This window comes from Doryrhamphus excisus, chromosome 22 (genome assembly GCF_030265055.1).
Source record: "Doryrhamphus excisus isolate RoL2022-K1 chromosome 22, RoL_Dexc_1.0, whole genome shotgun sequence".
Lineage (NCBI taxonomy): Eukaryota > Metazoa > Chordata > Actinopteri > Syngnathiformes > Syngnathidae > Doryrhamphus > Doryrhamphus excisus.
In genome coordinates this window covers 10,339,890-10,359,922 of record NC_080487.1, presented here as the reverse complement: position 1 = coordinate 10,359,922, position 20,033 = coordinate 10,339,890, and the positions used below count along the sequence as shown (strand labels likewise).

The 20,033-nt window shown below is 40.3% G+C and overlaps 1 protein-coding gene across 1 annotated transcript; it reads right to left on the bottom strand.

Moving 5' to 3' along the window:
• Positions 1-2,866: 2,866 nt before the first annotated feature.
• On the bottom strand, positions 2,867-19,182 carry LOC131109323 (G protein-activated inward rectifier potassium channel 1-like). Its single transcript, XM_058061212.1, has 3 exons — positions 18,433-19,182; positions 5,797-6,013; positions 2,867-3,929 (listed from the first exon to the last, which is right to left on the bottom strand). Exons 1-3 carry the CDS (start codon positions 19,099-19,101, stop codon positions 3,256-3,258), a joined length of 1,560 nt encoding a protein of 519 aa, XP_057917195.1. The 5' UTR covers positions 19,102-19,182; the 3' UTR covers positions 2,867-3,255.
• Positions 19,183-20,033: the final 851 nt, after the last annotated feature.

Sequence of the window (20,033 nt, the reverse complement as noted above, 5' to 3'; positions counted from 1 at the left end):
CACAATATCATAACATAAATATCCTCCACTGTCGCTAGGTGAGGCAGAAAGTATTACATCAACTGTGATTTCAAAGAATTTATTATTTTTACATGTGTACCCTGAAAGCATTGCACAATATTTCTTTGCCATGTCGATGAATTCATTCAGGAGGGTTGTTATTAAGATTATTTCAGTGACTTGTTTTGTCACGTATAATGCAAACAGGAAGGAAAAAGTGTATAAAAGTCTTTTGAATGTAATGACAACAAAGGGTGAATCCATTTGGTGGAAAAAGTAACCTTCATTTTCAGAAATTTCACTGAACTCCATGACATTCATTTTCTACCGCATATCCTCACGAGGGTGGCTGGGGTGCTGGAGCCTATCCCAGCTGTCTTCAGGCGAGAGGCGGGGTACACCCTGGACTGGTGGCCAGCCAATCATTCATTCATTCATTTTCGACCGCTTTTCCTCATGAGGGTCACAGGGTGCTGGAGCCTATCCCAGCTGTCTTCGGGCAAGAGGCGGGGTATACCCCTGGACTGGTGGCCAGCCAATCACAGGGCACATACTATAGACAAACAACCATTCACACTCACATTCATACCTATGGACAATTTGGAGTCGCTAATTAACCTAGCATGTTTTTGGAATGTGGGAGGAAACCGGAGTACCCGGAGAAAACCCACGCATGCACGGGGAGAACATGCAAACTCCACGCAGTCATAGCTTTGGGTGGAATTGAACTTGGGTCTCCTAGCTGTGAGGCCTACGTACAAACCGCTCATCCACCGTGCAGCTCGGAAATTCATTCATTAATTTTCTACCGCTTTTCCTCACGAGGGTTGCAGGGGTGTTGGAGCCTATCCCAGCTGTCTTCAGGCAAGAGGCGGGGTACACCCTGGAATGGTGGCCAGCCAATCACAGGGCACATATAGACAAACAACCATTCACACTCACATTCATACCTATGGACAATTTGGAGTCGGGAATTAACCTAGCATGTTTTTGGAATGTGGCAGGAAACCGGAAACCACGCACGCACGGGAAGAACACACAGAAATGGCAGAGGGTGGAATTGAACTCAGTTTTCCTACCTTTTGAAGCCTGCGCGCTAACCACTAGACACCGTGCAGCCACTCCATGTCATGTAAATGTTTACATCATCAGTCAAATATGGCTCTAATTTCGGTTAAATACAAATGACACTATGGGGTGTCCTAATTTTTCCACAAGACTCGAAACGCCCCCTATAGGTTGAAAACTTCAAAGCTTTATTATTATCATTAGACAAGCTCAGTGACTTATGCATAATTAGCCGCTGACTCCAAAGATCTTTTGGTGTATGGAGGCCATGTTTTACAAACAATCGTACTCATATTTTGCACACACGTGCTTGTCAGTCGCCGGAATTTGTGTACCAAATTTAGTTATGATTCAGTTAAACACACCGAAACTTACAGTTACGTGTAGGCTTAATTAACTGATTAATTAACTGGTGTAATATTCAGACACATAATAGCATAGGCAAAACCGTAAGGGTGCACATTTTCATCATTTGTCACCGTTTTGCATGCAGCAGTTCATGAGGGGAAAACTCATGTGATAAAATTAGGACACCCTCTGGAGTGGGGGGGGGCAGTACTTCAGAAGATGACCCCCCCCCCTCCCACACACACACACACACACACACACACACGTATATTGGCCTGTACTATTTCACAGTGTGTTTCATAAATTCAGAAAAACATCATTACACAAAAAATTTGGTGGTACGGTTGACTAGTGGTTAGCGCGCAGACCTCACAGCTAGGAGACCAGGGTTCAATTCCACCCTCGGAACCCATCTCTGTGTGGAGTTTGCATGTTCTCCCCGTGCATGCGTGGGTTTTCTCCGGGTACTCCGGTTTCCTCCCACATTCCAAAAACATGCTAGGTTAATTAGCGACTCCAAATTGTCCATAGGTATGAATGTGAGTGTGAATGGTTGTTTGTCTATATGTAACCTGTGATTGGCTGGCTGGCCACCAGTCCAGGGTGTACCCCGCCTCTTGCCTGAAGACAGCTGGGATAGGCTCCAGCATTTCTTGTATTATTCTTATTGATGTTATTCATTCATTCATTCATTCATTCATTTTCTACTGCTTATCCTCACAAGGGTCACGGTGGTGCTGGAGCCTATCCCAGCTGTCTTCGGGCGAGAGGCGGGGTACACCCTGGACTGGTGGCCAGCCAATCACAGGGCACATATAGACAAACAACCATTCACACTCACGTTCATACATCTTTACTGATTGTAGAAAAAAGTCTTTCTATCTGTGATTAATTATGAGTTAACAATGTACAAAATGTGATTAATTTGTGATTAAATATTTTAGGCTAATGATAATTTCAGTGAGTGTGAATGGTTGTTTGTCGAAATGTGCCCTGTGATTGGCTGGCCACCAGTCCAGGGTGTACCCCGCCGCTCGCCCGACGACAGCTGGGATAGGCTCCAACACCCCCGCGACCTTTGTGAGGATAACCGGTAGAAAATGAATGAATGAATGAATAACATCAATAAGAATAATACAAGAAATGCTGGAGCCTATCCCAGCTGTCTTCAGGCGAGAGGCGGGGTACACCCTGGACTGGTGGCCAGCCAGCCAATCACAGGGCACATATAGACAAACAACCATTCACACTCACATTCATACCTATGGACAGTTTGGAGTCGCTAATTAACCTAGCATGTTTTTGGAATGTGGGATGAAACCGGAGTATCCGGAATAAAACCCACGCATGCACGGGGAGAACATGCAAACTCCACACAGAGACGGCCGAGGGTGGAATTAAACCCTGGTCTTTTAGCTGTGGGGTCTGCGCGCTAACCACTTGTCCACCGTGCCACCCCTTATCTATCAGCCTGAATTATGTATGTGATTCTTTTGACAGGTAGTGTACATTGTTTTTTTTAGACACCTCTTTAGTACCTCAAGTGCTTGATCCTGAATTATTTGAGGTGCTAGCAAGCAATCAGTCAACATCAGCGTAGCTTAGGGCTGCCATTTTGGTGCCGTGTTTACAGATAAAGTCGAAATTAGAAAGAAATAAGAAAGTGTCTCAAACAAAAGAAGCTATCAAGCTATCAAAAAACTCACAGTACTCGTGGGCGCATGGCTTCTCGTCTTTCAGGTAGACGGCAAATACGTAAAACCTGCAGGTACTTTAACAACCGGTATCAGTCATTTGTCTGAATGCCCATAAAGGCTGAAGTTCAATCCATAGTTAGCGTTAGCGGTCTGCGTTCATTCTGCGCAGTTTAGGAGGCAAGTTGTCCTCCTGCCGCCCCCCAGCGAAGGTGCCCAAATTTGGGGTAGTGATGGTGCTAATGGCCGCCGCCGGCGGTGGTTTGTGCCTCTCCAGCTCCACCTCCTCAGCGTCCCCATCCAAGGACAAGAGCTGAACCTGCTCTTCTGGTCGTCCACCCTGGCGAGGTGCCGGTATGGAGCTGGACCTCAGCCTCTGGATGCTGAGCGGCAAGTCGCCCGTGCTGGAAGCCTTCCCGCCGGGCAAAGCCGCGGCGGATTTCCCCCCCCGCCACAGTTGCTCCTCCCTGGTGGAACTCATGCGTTGCAGTTTGCTAGGCAATTTGGCGGTCTGGTCGTCCACGTGATCGGTGTGATCCGCCGAGAGGAGCCTCCCCCTGCGGCTTCCTCGTCCCCCGTTACCCGTTGGCGGGGAGGAAGGCGTGGGGGCCGCGGCGGGGAGAGGGTTCGGCGACGTCAGCGATGACTTCTCGTCCTGTTCTTTGACACTGTAGGGAGGTGTAGGCACCTCAAAGGTGTTGTGGAACTGAGAGTAGTCCACCCGAAAGAAGCCCTCCTCCAGGGACATGACGGGCAGGAAGCGATGGCCCCACAGGACTTCGTCTTCTGTGTAGGACGTCCGTGCCTGACATGTCATACCTGCCACAGGAGGGGGGGGGACAAAAAAGACTCCTATTATGAATATATATATATATAGAAATATGACAAGAGATGGAAACAAGCATGATGCATACATTATTTAACAACATTAATGAAACATTCTGTTAAATATTGCACCGTATGTTGGGAGAAAAATGCCATACAAAGATGCAAATGGTTGAAGTTATTATTAAATCATAAGAGACCCAAATTGACAGCGTGGTGGCATAGTGGTTTTGAACTGTTTCCCGGTTCTAATCCTCACTGGAATCTTTCTCCATGTTCTTCCCATGCTTGTGTGTGTGTGTGTGTGTGTGTGTGTGTGTGTGTGTGTGTGTGTGTGTGTGAAGGGTTTTCTACAGCTACTTCCTGCCACATAGGAAAAACTGGTGGCCAGCCAGCCAATCACAGGGCACATATAGACAAACAACCATTCACACTCACATTCATACCTATGGACAATTTGGAGTCGCTAATTAACCTAGCATGTTTTTGGAATGTGGGAGAAAACCCACGCATGCACGGGGAGAACATGCAAACCGAGGATGGAATTGAACTCGGATCTTCTCGCTGTGAGGTCTGTGTGCAAACCACTCGACCACCATGCAGCCTCCTTAAAACATCCATTCATTCATTTTGTATCGCTTATCATGAGGGTCACAGGGGTGCTGGAGCCTATCCCAGCTGTCTTCGGGCGAGAGGCGGGGTACACCCTGGACTGGTGGCCAGCCAATCACAGGGCACATATAGACAAACAACCATTCACACTCAAATTCATACCTATGGACAATTTGGAGTTGCTAATTAACCTAACATGTTTTTTTGGAATCTGGGAGGAAACCGGAGTACCCGGAGAAAACCCACACATGCAAACTCCACACAGAGATGGCCAAGAGTGGAATTGAACTCTGTTCTCCGTGCTGTGATGCCTGCGCGCTAACCACTTTTCATGACATTCATTCATTTTCTGCCACTTATCCTCACAAGGCTAGCAGCTGGTGCTGGAGCCTATCCCAGCTGTCTTCGGGGGAGAGGCGGGGTACACCCTGGACTGGTGGCCAGCCAGCCAATCACAGGGCACATATAGACAAACAACCATTCACACTCACATTCATACCTATGGACAATTTGGAGTCGCTAATTAACCTAGCATGTTTTTGGAATGTGGGAGGAAATCGGAATACCTGGAGAAAACCCACGCATGTACGGGGAGAACATGCAAACTCCACACAGAGATGGCCGATGGTTTCAAACACGCGGCCCACGGGCCAAATGTGGCCCACAGGACACTAGTTTGAGGCCCCCGCCTTGATATGAAAGTTTAATGTTAGTGCGGCCCGTGCAAGTTTGATATTTGAGCTTGCATAGTAGTTGGTTAATATTCTGCATCATACATTGGTAGTGTATTGTCTGGTTGATGCGGCACAATACTCTTACTGTAGTACTGTAGCTATATATGCAGTATATGTATTTACATTCCAGCAGCCATTTTTATTCATTCATTCATTTATTTTCACGAGTTTTTCATTTTTGTCTTCAGGCGAGAGGCGGGGTACACCCTGGACTGGTGGCCAGCCAGCCAATCACAGGGCACATATAGACAAACAACCATTCACACTCACATTCATACCTATGGACAATTTGGAGTCGCTAATTAACCTAGCATGTTTTTGGAATGTGGGAGGAAACCGGAGTACCCGGAGAAAACCCACGCAGGAGAACATGCAAACTCTACACAGAGATGGCCGAGGGTGGAATTGAACCCTGGTCTCCTAGCTGTGAGGTCTGTGTGCTAACCACTCGTCCACCGTGCAAACTGTACACAAATGTATAGATGGGTAAAACTATATATGAAATAGTCTCTAACCAGTGGTCTCCACGATGCCTTCCAGAATGACGACGATCTCGAACTGCTCATTCATGAGCGAGCGTTGTGACAAGTCGAAGAAAGGACTCCTGCTGTTGATCTCATGGCAGATTGTGAGCGGCGACACCAGGAAGAGCTGATCCGCCCCGGTGCCGAAGCCCACGTCGAGCTCACACTGGTCCAGAGGGAGGAACTCGCCTTCTGGGGTCTGCCGGGACTACGGACACATAATGATGAGGTCATCGCATCAGAAAAAAAGTAGTTCACCTTCCACAGAACCACGCTGTCTCGATGTGCTTTAATTTATATAACCTCTGCATTATGCAACAGGTGGAGGTGAGAATAGAGTATTTAATATCTCCCACATCATCTGGATTTAATAGAGGTGCTCTCGGGTCATCTTCTCACTTGGAACCTGACAGCAACAAAGTTCTAAAGCTAAGAATCCCTCCATGCTGGATAATAGATCAATAGATAGCAAAGACAAAGCTTTTTCTTGCACGACAGAAGGCTTAATGAAGTGAGGCAGGGGAGTATTTAGCTTTGATTAAATTGTCAAAATTGGAAAGAAACGACACAGCGTTTTAATTCTATATGCAGGAAAAGCTAACCAAAATGGATGTATAATGATAATATAATATATATATTTGCATTTTCAGTCTCTATGGTAATGGTAATGGTTTTATTTCATTTGAACATGCATCAGATTACAATTGAATGCATCCCATAATCAGTTCACAGTTCCACATGTCCAAAAGGAGTAGGAAGAAGCAAAGCTTATTAAATCCTACCCCTCCATCTGGTACTTTTACAATCAGTAACTGTTACATTTGTTCACTTCCTGCTTTCCTAATATAATTGAATTTGTTTTTTTATTTAATATAATTTAATTTGTTTTTAATTTAATTTGTTTTTAAATTAAATTAAAAACAAATTAAATTAAATTAAGCTCACAATTTCTCACACTGGCTAACATAAAAGGAAAAAGGAAAATTAAGTTAAATTAAATTAAATTAAATTAAATTAAATTAAATTAAATTAAATTAAATTAAATTAAATTAAATTAAATCAACTCTGGTTTCCTCCCACATTCCAAAAACATGCTAGGTTAATTAGCGACTCCAAATTGTCCATAGGTATGAATGTGAGTGTGAATGGTTGTTTGTCTATATGTGCCCTGTGATTGGCCGCGACCAGTCCAGGGTGTACCCCGCCTCTCGCCTAAAGACAGCTGGGATAGGCTCCAGCACCCCCGTGACCCTCGTGAGGAAAAGCGGTAGAAAATAAATGAATGAATGAATGAATGAACATGCATCAGATTACAATTGAATGCATCACATAATCAGTTCACAGTTCCACATGTCCAAAAGGAGACATCTGTTACATTTGTTCACTTCCTGCTTCCTTAATTTAATTTAATTTAATTTAATTTAATTTAATTTAATTTAATTTAATTTAATTTAATTTAATTTAATTTAATTTAATTTAATTTAATTTAATTTAATTTTTGTCACGTACCGAAGTACGAGGTGATATGAGCATCCAATGACATAATGGGTACCATAGTAAGTGTCAATATAGTGATATATATATAGCACATCATGACTGGTTCAAGACTCTTCATCCTTGTATTTAGCAAACATCAACTGCTTGTATTGTTTCTTGAATTGGCTCATCGTTGTGCATTGTTTGAGGGTCTTACTCAATCCATTCCATAGTTTGATTCCACATACTGAAATGCTATGGCTTTTTAACGTAGTCCTAGCATAGAAGTATATAGCTCTAAAAGACAGTAAACAAACAAAAGGACGCTGTCTCTTTAAATCCATATTCCAATAGTGAAGCAGCCCCAAGTCAAACCTAGTAAATTCATATTGAGTGTTTTTTTTCATGTACTTGTTTTTATCTATTTTCCCAGTGAGCTGCCACAGATGGCAATCATTTGTATTCACAGTGATGTGGAGGACAGACGGGTGTGACATTTCACAGGAAGACATCTGTGCTCACAGATCCCTGGCTCGCCGTCATGGCGATGAGCTCCTGTTTGAGGTGAACGACTGTTTAAAACGCTGACACGGCAACATTGGAAATGACATTATCGCACCACCCTTGACTTTTTATTCACTTTTATTGTGTCTTCCTGGGGGACAATTTGGATGGGTTTTTGTGTTGTGGTCGTCAATATTTTTATGGCACCGCTTCTTTTCTCCTGGGGACACTTTGACTAGAAATTTGACATTTCACATTTCTGTTTTTGTGGGGGACATCTGTCTTTTGGGGAAATTTTGGCTCAAAACTTAACATCCCAGGCTGCACGGTGGTTGAGTGGTTATCGCGCAGGGCTCACAGCTCGGAGACCCGAGTTCAATCCCATCCTCGGCAATCTCTGTGTGGAGTTTGCATGTTCTCCCCGTGCATGCGTGGGTTTTCTTCGGGTACTCCGGTTTGAATGTGAGTGTGAATGGTTGTTTGTCTATATGTGCTCTGTGATTTGATGCCCCCGCCTCTGGGATAAGCTCCAGCACCCCCACGACCCTCGTGAGGATAAACGGTAGAAAATTAATGAATGAATGAACTTAACATGCCACCTCTACTATGTGGACATGTGACTTTATGGGGACATTTTAGCTCGTCCACAGCTAAAACGTGTGCCACCCCCGTTGACGTCCCACCTTTTATTGTGGGGGACATCTGTCTTTTGAGGAAATTTTGGCTCAAAATTTTGACTCAAAACTTAACATCCCACTTCTATTATGTGGACATGTGACTTTATGGGGACATTTTAGCTGGTCCATAGCTAAAACGTGTGCCACCACCCTTGACGTCCTACCATTTATTTTGGGGGACATCTCTCTTTTGGGGACATTTTGGCTCAAAACTTAACATCCCACTTCTACTATGTGGACGTTTGACTTTATGGGGACATTTTAGCTGGTACACAGCTAAAACGTGTGCCACCCCCGTTGACGTCCCACCTTTTATTGTGGGGGACATCTGTCTTTTGGGGAAATTTTGGCTCAAAACTAAACATCCCACAAAAGTTATGTGGACATGTGACTTTATAAGGACATGTTAGCTGGTACACAGCTAAAATGTGTGCCACCCCCGTTGACGTCCCACCTTTTATTGTGGGGGACATCTGTCTTTTGGGGAAATTTTGGCTCAAAATTTTGGCTCAAAACTTAACATCCCACTTCTATTATGTGGACATGTGACTTTATGGGGACATTTTAGCTGGTACACAGCTAAAACGTGTGCCACCACCCTTGACGTCCTACCTTTTATTGTGGGGGACATCTGTCTTTTGAATGAATGAATGAATGAACTTCACATCCCACCTCTACTATGTGGACATCTGACTTTATAGGGACATTTTAGCTGGTACACAGCTAAAACGTGTGCCACCCCCCTTGACGTCCCACCTTTTATTGTGGGGGACATCTGTCTTTTGGGGAAATTTTGGCTCAAAATTTTGGCTCAAAACTTAACATCCCACTTCTATTATGTGGACATTTGACTTTATGGGGACATTTTAGCTGGTACACAGCTAAAACGTGTGCCACCCCTTTTGATGTCCCACCTTTATTGTGGGGGACATCTGTCTTTTGGGGACATTTTGGCTCAAAACTAAACATCCCACAAAAATTATGTGGACATGTGACTTTATAAGGACATTTTAGCTGGTACACAGCTAAAACGTGTGCCACCACCCTTGACGTCCCACCTTTTACTGTGGGGGACATCTGTCTTTTGGGGACATTTTGGCTAAAAACTTAACCTCCCACCTCCACTATGTGGACATGTGACTTTATAAGGACATTTTAGCTGGTACACAGCTAAAACGTGTGCCACCCCCCTTGACGTCCCACCTTTTATTGTGGGGGACATCTGTCTTTTGAATGAATGAATGAATGAATGAATGAACTTCACATCCCACCTCTATTATGTGGACATCTGACTTTATAGGGACATTTTAGCTGGGCCACAGCTAAAACGTGTGCCACCACCCTTGACGTCCCACCTTTTACTGTGGGGGACATCTGTCTTTTGGGGAAATTTTGGCTCAAAACTTCCCACAAAAATTATGTGGACATGTGACTTTATGGGGACATTTTAGCTGTTCCACAGCTAAAACTTGTGCCACCTTTTATTGTGGAGGACATCTGTCTTTTAGGGACACATGTTTGTGTTCTTGTCTTTCGATATGTCCTATATGTCACCCCTTGACTTCACACTTTTCCTGTGAGATTCGTCTTCTTGGGGACATTTTGGTGTAACATTGCACCTTTTTGTTTTGTGGACATTCTGGCTGGTCCACAAAGGAAATTGTCTCTTTGTGTGGTCCCACCTGTACAGTGAGGGACATCTGTCTTTTGAGGACATTTTAGTCGGTCCACACAAGGAAAATGTATGTTTGTGTACTAGTATTTCAGTATATCCCATGTTTGTCTATTTCCACTGCATGGCAGCATTATATTCATTTATTAATGAAAGCTGCATGAAGATTAATGACATAAATTCAAGGATGGTTCTCTTCTGAAGTAAATGTACATTATGTATATGTGCAGTCCACCCGCCGAAGGACATTATTCAATATTTATATTAATTAGATTCCAGTCAAAGGCAATAAATTCAAATCAGTATACTGTGGGTATTTTTATACATCATTAAAACAGCAAATAACAAAACATGGAGTGAACCACATCTTGATGGATTGCATTGTAAATTAATTCTGAATATTTTTAATATATAAAAAAATGTTGTATTTATTAACCTCAACTAAGTATTAAAAATATCCGTAAACAAAAAAAAACTTAAACTATATTAAAAAGCAGGAAGTGAACAAATGTAATAAAAAAATTAATAAAAAAACAAACAAAAAACTTAAACTAAATTAGAAAGCAGGAAGTGAACAAATGTAATAAAAAATAATTAAAAAAAACAAACAAAAAACTTTAACTATATTAGGTAAGCAGGAAGTGAAAAATGTAATAAAAAAATTAATTTAAAAAACAAACAAAAAACTTAAACTGTATTAGGAAAGCAGGAAGTGAACAAATGTAATAAAAAAATAATTTAAAAAACAAACAAAAAAACTTAAACTATATTAGGAAGGCAGGAAGTGAACAAATGTAATAAAAAAATAATTAAAAAAACAAACAAAAAACTTAAACTATATTAGAAAGCAGGAAGTGAACAAATGTAATAAATAAATAATAAAAACAGCAAATAACAAAACATAGAGTGAACCACATCTTGATGGATTGCATTGTAAATTAATTCTGAATATTTTTAATATAAAAAAAATGTTGTATTTATTAACCTCAACTAAGTATTAAAAATATCCGTATGCGCTACAAATAATAAAAATGCTGACCATCAACGTAGCAAAAATCCAAAGTATCCAAGTCCTGATAGGATTTACAACCTGCCTGTCAATCGATCATGCCGTGTTTGCGCTGCTGCGCTATTATGAATAGGAATTTGGATTTACGGCGGCATGCCTCATTTAACCCCCCCCCCCGTGTCAGCGTCGTGCGCCACCTCCACCGCCCGGACGATGACCTTGAGGCGTGTGTTACCTGAAAACAAAGCACGCCGTTGTGTCCACACACTGCAGCAAGGTTTATGTACACGGGCCCCCGCACGGTGACTACATAGTGTACGTTACGCTCACTCTGACAGTACACAGATGGGCATTGGACTCAATTTACTTGATTGCCTACGGGGGGGAATTGAATACTATCGTTTGCTTTTCATGGCACGGGAGAATCTGTAAATGTTCTGAATGCCAGTTTTGTACTGAACAGATGGGTTCAATGGCTTGTATGCAAAATGCTGTGGAAGACATGCTAGCATATATGCAATACATATAACTTCAAAGTTATATAATCATGAGACAAATACTATTTTACATGTTTTGCTTGACGGCGGCCATGTTTTTCAACCGATTTCTTTTACTTGTCAGTCGCCTACACGTGTGTAGCAAATTGCGTGGCTTACATATATGTCAAATAATAATAATAGCGTTGTATGTATCTAGTTGAATGAAAGGACAGCGCCTCTGCTGGTTGTAGCCAAGTAGTGCAGCCTGTGGTGCAATTCATCATGCAACATGAAACTCTTGCACTAAATAGGCTTAGAAATGTAAAAATGTAAATAATTTGCATATTCTAATTTCTTACCTTTTGTTCACTTCCTCCTTTCCTAATATAGTTTAAGTTTTTTGTTTGTTTTTTTATTATTTTTTATTACATTTGTTCACTTCCTGCTTTCTAATATAGTTTAAGTTTTTTGTTTGTTTTTTATTATTATTTGTTTATTACATTTGTTCACTTCCTGCTTTCTAATATAGTTTAAGTTTATTGTTTGTTTTTTTATTACATTTGTTCACTTCCTGCTTTCTAATATAGTTTAGGTTTTTGTTTGTTTTTTATTATTTTTGTATTACATTTGTTCACTTCCTGCTTTCCTAATATAGTGTAAGTTTTTTGTTTGTTTTTTTATTATTTTTTATTACATTTGTTCACTTCCTGCTTTCTAATATAGTTTAAGTTTTTGGCGTTCTTATTTTTATATTTTTTATTATTATTATTTTTAGCCTTATGCATTATTTTAGCTGTTTGAAGATTAACTATATCAGCAAGTTGAAGTATTTGTGATTTTAGAAATAAGGAGTTAGTATGTTCTCTGTAGGCGGCATTATGAATTATCCTTACTGGCCTTTTTTGCAGTACATTTAGCGAGTGACGATTGCTTTTATAGTTATTAGCCCATATTTACACACAATTAGTGGGTCACACAATTGAGGGTCTTACTCAATCCATTACATAGTTCGATTCCACATACTGAAATGCGTAGTCCTAGCATATAAGTGTTTGTTTTTTGTATAGTTTAAGTTTTTTGTTTGTTTTTTTAATTGTTTTTTTATTACATTTGTTCACTCCCTGCTTTCTAATATAGTTTAAGTTTTTTGTTTGGTTTTTTTATTATTTTTTTATTACATTTGTTCACTTCCTGCTTTCTGATGTAGTTTAAGTTTTTTGTTTGTTTTTTTTATTAATTTTTATTAAATTTGTTCACTTCCTGCTTTCCTAATATAGTTTAAGTTTTTTGTTTGTTTGTTTTTTTTACATTTGTTCACTTCCTGCTTTCTAATATTTTAAGTTTTTTGTTTAGTTGTTTAGAGATTTAGTTCTTCCCTGAGATCATATTTTATATTTATATTGCTTATTGCATAAGCGCATCAGGTGTACCTAATGTTGTGGCTGTTTAGCGTACATGAGGTGACATTCCCTGGAGGCGGCAACTGTCAGTTGAGATCATGCTCGCCGCTCCACAGGAGACAAAAACACGACTAATTCTCTGAGTCACAACAAAAAGCAACGTTGGCCTTCACTTATCTGCAAATGTTTGGACTGCAGTAAAAGTCCATTTAATACACAATGAAAGGCAGAGCAGGAAAAAAAAGTGTGATTCTCAGCACACAAAGGCCTTAGAAACATAGGAATTGGATGCGGCATCAATTTACTGCGGCCTTGTAGAAAACGTCAGATATATTAGCCAACACTATAAAGTCACATTAGCTGTCTGTGTTGCTAGAGCGAGAACAAGAAGTGACTCAAAGATAGAAAGGACCCACTTAGTACACAAATTGCTGTTTTAATCAATGCATGTACAGTCGCCCCCCCACCTGTATACCCCCCCCAGGGGCACATCCATCTGAGCCGAGGACATTTAGAGCCGGTGCTGAACTCAGAATTACAGCCCACTGAGAGTTTTTTCGCTGACGATAGGAGGACGTTGTGTGATGACCCTGCTGCAAGGAGCACTCAGCTGGGCCATGAAGAACCGACATCACACATGGTATGGGAAAATGGTTCATGGGCGTCATAAAATACTTGTCCGTTTTTCCACAGGACAAGGCTCAGCGCTATTCAGCTTGCTCGTACGGTGGAGAAAGTGGCAAAAAAAAAACAAGCTGTATTGAATGCAACAATCCTAACAACAACATTAGCCATGTTTACATGGACCCAAATATTCCAATTCCATTCGACTTAGTCGATACTTTTCTTAGTCGATTAATCTGAATCTTATTCCAATTAATCAAGGAATGGGTTAGGTTCTAGAGCAGGGGTGGGCAAACTTTTTGACTCACGGGCCGCATTGATATAACAAAATTTCGTAATTTACACGTAACAGTCCACCTGGTATTATTGTATCTGTAAAATTGTCATGCAATCTGCTATTATTATTTATTATTTTATATTTATATTTAAATATTTTAAAAATAATAAAATATTATAATTAAAATAAAATTAAAATAATAATTATTATATTATTATTATGTAAAATATGCAAATATAACAATATTATTATACATAATTAATATAATAAATAGCATTAATATAATAAATATAATAATCATAATAGTTATAATAATAATATAATAATTATTATTTTAATTTTTATTATTATTATGTGCTTGTGTCTCTTTTTTCAGGAGCACTTTGTAAACAACAGACCATGTCAAACAACGAAATTGATAAAACCATCAAAAGGTTGGCTCAGGCCATGATGCCAGGTTGTATGTTGAGTTTAAATTAAATACTTTTGAAAGATTGGGCGGGCCGTATTCAAACACTTGGCGGGCCGGATGTGGCCCCCGGGCCGTAGTTTGCCCACCCCTGTTCTAGAGGGATCAAATTAATATGAACCAAACACAAGTTTGTATCTGAAAAGTGACAAAAATGTCAAAGTCATAGCTGATGTTTGTGGATATCCTGTTTTACCTAAAACACAAAAATTTCAAAATTTTCTAAATAGAGAGAGTCTGAAAAGAGGATATTTGCATTTCTAGATTAAACAAACAACGCATTGAACACCAAAATTGTTGTTGATTAACGGGTAATCGATTAATCATTGATTTGTCAATTAAATGCTGCAGCTTTAGCAGTTACTTCTCAACTTCTGAGCAGGATAATACCGCAGAGCTAACCTAATATTAGCATGTGTTTGTGTGTGCGTTTGTGCTCGTTGCAAAACTGACCAATGAGCAACCAGCAGTTGATTACATCATCCATGTGGTAGCGGCTATTGGCCTGAGATGCTGTGTACAAGACGAGGTCGTGTTTGGGAGTAATGCATCAAAACCAACTCCAAACCAACTCCTCCGCATGTGAGTCATAGCTTTTCTTCCTGTCACTCACACACTCCAGTGACCTGGAGAAATGCAGCAGTGTTTCAAAGGTTGTTCGCAAACAAAAAAGCAGTCATCATGCTAATTTTAAGATAATGGTAATCAAGTAAATGAAACTGTCGAGCGGCTAAGAAATACAGTATGATATCTTTTTTTTAATTGTCGTGCAAAATTGTTTTTGGTTTTATCTCCAAAACAGAATATGGTTTATGGTGTGTGAAACTACAGCCTGTTTTTCACAGAGTTTTGGAAAAATGTAGATGCTATAGACGCTAGGGATCACGTTAGCAAGTGTTTATTTTGGTTGCAGAAATGACCAATCTGCTACAGCAATGATATGGTATCAGTTCAGCAGTCTTAGAACCCCAGGGGACTATGGGTACTAGAATATAACATATTGATTGACAAATGGGCCACACAGCTAGGGGACCCAAGTTCGATTCCACCGCATGTATTTCATAGATGCACACGATTTTAAGCCGGGCCATAGTTTGCCCACACAATCTCATAAAATAATAATAATATTTTTTTTTTTATTCTGCAGATGAAGTGCAATGCAGGTGTTTGTAATTTGTTGCCCTTGTTGCTGCCCGATGAAAAGTGTGTATCTGATTGATCATTGAATCATAAAAATGTATAATTAAATCTGATTTAAAATTTTTATAAAATAATAAAATTATAATTTATTAAGTTTTATAATATAATAAATTCTATAATATAATAATATTATAAAATATTTTAGAATTATTATAGAATAATATTAATATTAATTAATATTAATTATATTATAGAATTATTATAATAATATAATTTTTATATTATATTTTTTTAATGCTAAAATACGGTACCGGAAATACATTGATTAGCCATATATTGGATTCTTTCACTTTTTTAATGACAAAAAGTGATTATTTGGTGTGTGATAGTCAATGTGAATCTTTTCTGCTTGGAAGTTTGCATAGACTAGCACACAAAAACACAATCTGAGCAAAGTTTTTTTTACTTTTACTGCGCCGGTCCCACTTTTGATTGCATTGTGCCATAACTGCTACAGTGGCCCCTCTGGGGTCACAATATAGGAGATGAATGGAAAACCTAAAATCTTGCTTTTTAATGCACAACACTAGACACACACAAACTAAAAAAAACACGTCTAAAAACCTCAGGTAGGGCTTAACGAGAAGAAACTGATGTTTGGGTTGGTCACCTGTTCAGACACAGGCTCAAGTTCTTGTTTTTTAACGCACAAGATTAGACACATGCAATCCAGAAAAAAGTGGGCTAATAAAGTGGGCTAAAAAATGGTTGCAGCACTGTAGAACTGCACTGTAGACAGGGGTCTCAAACACGCGGCCCGCGGGCCAAATGTGGCCCGCAAGCCACTAGTTTGAGGCCCCCGCCTTGATATGAAAGTTTAATGTTAGCGCGGCCCGCGCTAGTTTGATATGGATGCTGTATGGTATCATGTACCCAGAAAAAATTATTACGTTTGATTAATGTTCATATTAAAGGTTAAATAACTGTTAATAGTTATCCTCCCTATCCGTGTGGAAGTGGTAAGTTTTTGGCTATTTAAGTTGAAAGGAAATAACTTGAAGGCTACCGTTTAGGTCGCTAGCTCTCTAGTTTGCGAGTTAGCATGTGTCTCAAGACCCTGCAGTTGCGCAATATGTTGTAAATAAAAAAAGAGTATAAATGTGACTATAGTCGTGTTTTGTCATGTCTACAGGGCTCTAATAATGCTTTGTTCATTTTAATCTGAAAAAAATAATTTGTCTACCCACCAACTATATGTGGTTTCTTAAGTTTTTATTATTTGCCGTTTTAGTATTATTATTATATTTATTTATTTATTACTGATTGATTGATTTTCTTTATTCTTGATTTGTTTATTTATTTGTCATCTTATTTTGTGTAGAAAAATAAAAAATAAGATATTTGAGAACAGTGGAATGTTTTATCAGAGCTTTTATTGGAGAAAATCGGAACCAAAGCACTGAAAAAGTTTGTATATTTTTCTGTTATAATATTATATTTATAATAAATGCGTTTTTTTGGGGGGGGGGGCCTGATGTGGCCCAGCCTTGCCCAGACCCTAGCTCCAGTGGCCCCCAGGTAAATTGAGTTTGAGACCCCTGCTGTATGGTATCATGTACCCAGAAAAAAAATATTACGTTTGATTAATGTTCATGTTAAAGGTTAAATAACTGTTAATAGTTATCCTCCCTATCCATGTGGAAGTGGTAGGTTTTTGGCTATTTAAGTTTAAAGGAAATAACTTTTTTTAATAAATGTGTTTTGGGTTTTTTTTGGAAAACCTGATGCGGCCCAGTCTCACCCAGACCCGAACTCCAGTGGCCCCCAGGTAAATTGAGTTTGAGACCCCTGCTGTATGGTATCATGTACCCAGAAAAAATTATTATGTTTGATTAATGTTCATGTTTAAGGTTAAATAACTGTTAATAGTTATCCTCCCTATCCGTGTGGAAGTGGTAAGTTTTTGGCTATTTAAGTTTAAAGGAAATAACTTTTTTTAATAAATGTGTTTTTTTTTTGGGGGGGGGGACCTGATGCGGCCCAGTCTCACCCAGACCCGAGCTCCAGTGGCCCCCCAGGTAAATTGAGTTTGAGACCCCTGCTGTATGGTATCATGTACCCAGAAAAAAAATATTACGTTTGATTAATGTTCATATTAAAGGTTAAATAACTGTTAATAGTTATCCTCCCTATCCGTGTGGAAGTGGTAAGTTTTTGGCTATTTAAGTTTAAAGGAAATAACTTTTTTAAATAAATGTGTCTTTTTTTGGGGGGGGGGAGACCTGATGCAGCCCAGTCTCACCCAGACCCGAGCTCCAGTGGCCCCCGGGTAAATTGAGTTTGAGACCCCTGCTGTATGGTATCATGTACCCAGAAAAAAAATATTACGTTTGATTAATGTTCATGTTAAAGGTTAAATAACTGTTAATAGTTATCCTCCCTATCCGTGTGGAAGTGGTAAGTTTTTGGCTATTTAAGTTTAAAGGAAATAACTTTTTTTTAATAAATGCGTCTGGGTTTTTTTTTGGGGGGGGGGGGACCTGATGCGGCCCAGTCTCACCCAGACCCTAGCTCCAGTGGCCCCCCAGGTAAATTGAGTTTGAGACCCCTGCTGTATGGTATCATGTACCCAGAAAAAAAATATTACGTTTGATTAATGTTCATGTTAAAGGTTAAATAACTGTTAATAGTTATCCTCCCTATCCGTGTGGAAGTGGTAAGTTTTTGGCTATTTAAGTTTAAAGGAAATAACTTTTTTTTAATAAATGCGTCTTTTTTTTGGGGGGGGGGAACCTGATGCGGCCCAGTCTCACCCAGACCCGAGCTCCAGTGGCCCCCGGGTAAATTGATTTTGAGACCCCTGCTTTAAGAAAATTGGTTAAACTTTGTCTGCATCTTACCTTAATGAGTTTGCACCTGATCTGAGCCGACACCATGTGACTGTTCCTCAGGTTGCCCACCCGGAACATGAGGCACAGCTTTCCGTCCCGCTGCGAGATGACTGCGTCCTGGCTGAACATGAGCGTCTCTGCGCGCTTCTTCGGCTGCGACATTTTAATGAACATGCATCCGATAAGGAAGGCGTCCACGATGGAGCCCAGCAGCGACTGGAAGAGGAAGAGAATGATCCCTTCCGGGCACTTTTCCGTGATGTAACGGTACCCGTACCCGATGGTGGCTTCGGTTTCGATAAAGAATAGAAACGCGGAAGGAAAGTTGTACACGTTGGCCACGCAGGGCGTGTAAGACGCGTCGTGGCCGCCCCTGCTGAGGTCCCCGCGGATGAAAGCGATGAGCCACCACATGGACGCCATCACCAGCCACGCCACAGTGTAGGTGAGGATGAAGATAAGCAGGTTCCAGCGCCACTTGAGGTCCACCAGGGTGGTGAAGAGGTCGGAGATGTAGCGGCTCGTCTCGCCGCCCAGGTTCCCGTGTTGGACGTTGCAGCGGCCGTTCTTCTCCACGAAGCGCTGCCTCTTTCTCTTCGTGGGGGCGCAGAAAGTCATGCCCCGGTTGGTGTTCACCACCTGGTAGTCCTCGCCGAATTTCCTTCGTATAGCCGACATGGTGCCGATATCCCCCTTTTCCTTGGAATTCAACACTTTAAACTATGAGTCCACTTTTTTTTGCGCAAGTTTGGCGCACCCCCACCCACCCCGACCGCTCTCCTCCGAGGAGAAAACCAACACATCCATCCCGACGCGCGCTCATCTTCTGGGATGCAGATACGCTTCTCTCTCCCTTTCAAGAGCCTTGCGCGGATTCTGCGCATTCACGCACACACAAAAGAGACGCAGTCGCTCCTTTTTTACGCATGCTGGGCACAACTTTGTCTTTATGGCTCCTCCATTCACACGCCAGAATAACTATAAAACATAAAAAAATGACCTATCATAGTAAGACTTAATACTTTTCTTCCTTTTTTCCAATAAAAAGAAAATATAACATACATATAAATACTGTATAAGGAAATAATCATCATTATGCGTCTACAAAAAAGGCCAGTAAGGATAATTCATAATGCCGCCTACAGAGAACATACTAACTCCTTATTTCTAAAATCACAAATACTTCAACTTGCTTATATAGTTCATCTTCAAACAGCTAAAATAATGCATGAGGCAAAAATAATAATAATAATAATAATAATAATAATAATAATAATAATAAAAAATATAAAAATAAGAACACCAACCGATGTGTGGAAATATGGGCTAATAACTATAAAAGAAATCTTCACCCACTAAATGTACTGCAAAGAAGGTCAGTAAGGATAATTCATAATGCCGCCTACAGAGAACATACTAACTCCTTATTTCTAAAATCACAAATACTTCAACTTGCTGATATAGTTCATCTTCAAACAGCTAAAATAATGCATAATGCTAAAAATAACCAATTAGCTAAAAATGTCATCCAATACTTCTCTACAAGAGAGGAGAAATATGATCTCAGGGAAGAAGTACATTTGAAACACTTCTATGCTAGGACTACGTTA

What these genes read in the sequence shown, in the direction of transcription:
- LOC131109323 (XM_058061212.1), bottom strand. Translation starts at nt 19,101, where the DNA reads ATGTCGGCTATACGAAGGAAATTCGGCGAGGACTACCAGGTGGTGAAC. An exon ending in TCAGGTGCAAACTCATTAAG is followed by an intron (nt 6,014 to 18,432) that starts GTAAGATGCAGA and finishes ATGTGTCCGTAG; the next exon opens with TCCCGGCAGACCCCAGAAGG. An exon ending in AGGCATCGTGGAGACCACTG is followed by an intron (nt 3,930 to 5,796) that starts GTTAGAGACTAT and finishes CTCCTGTGGCAG; the next exon opens with GTATGACATGTCAGGCACGG.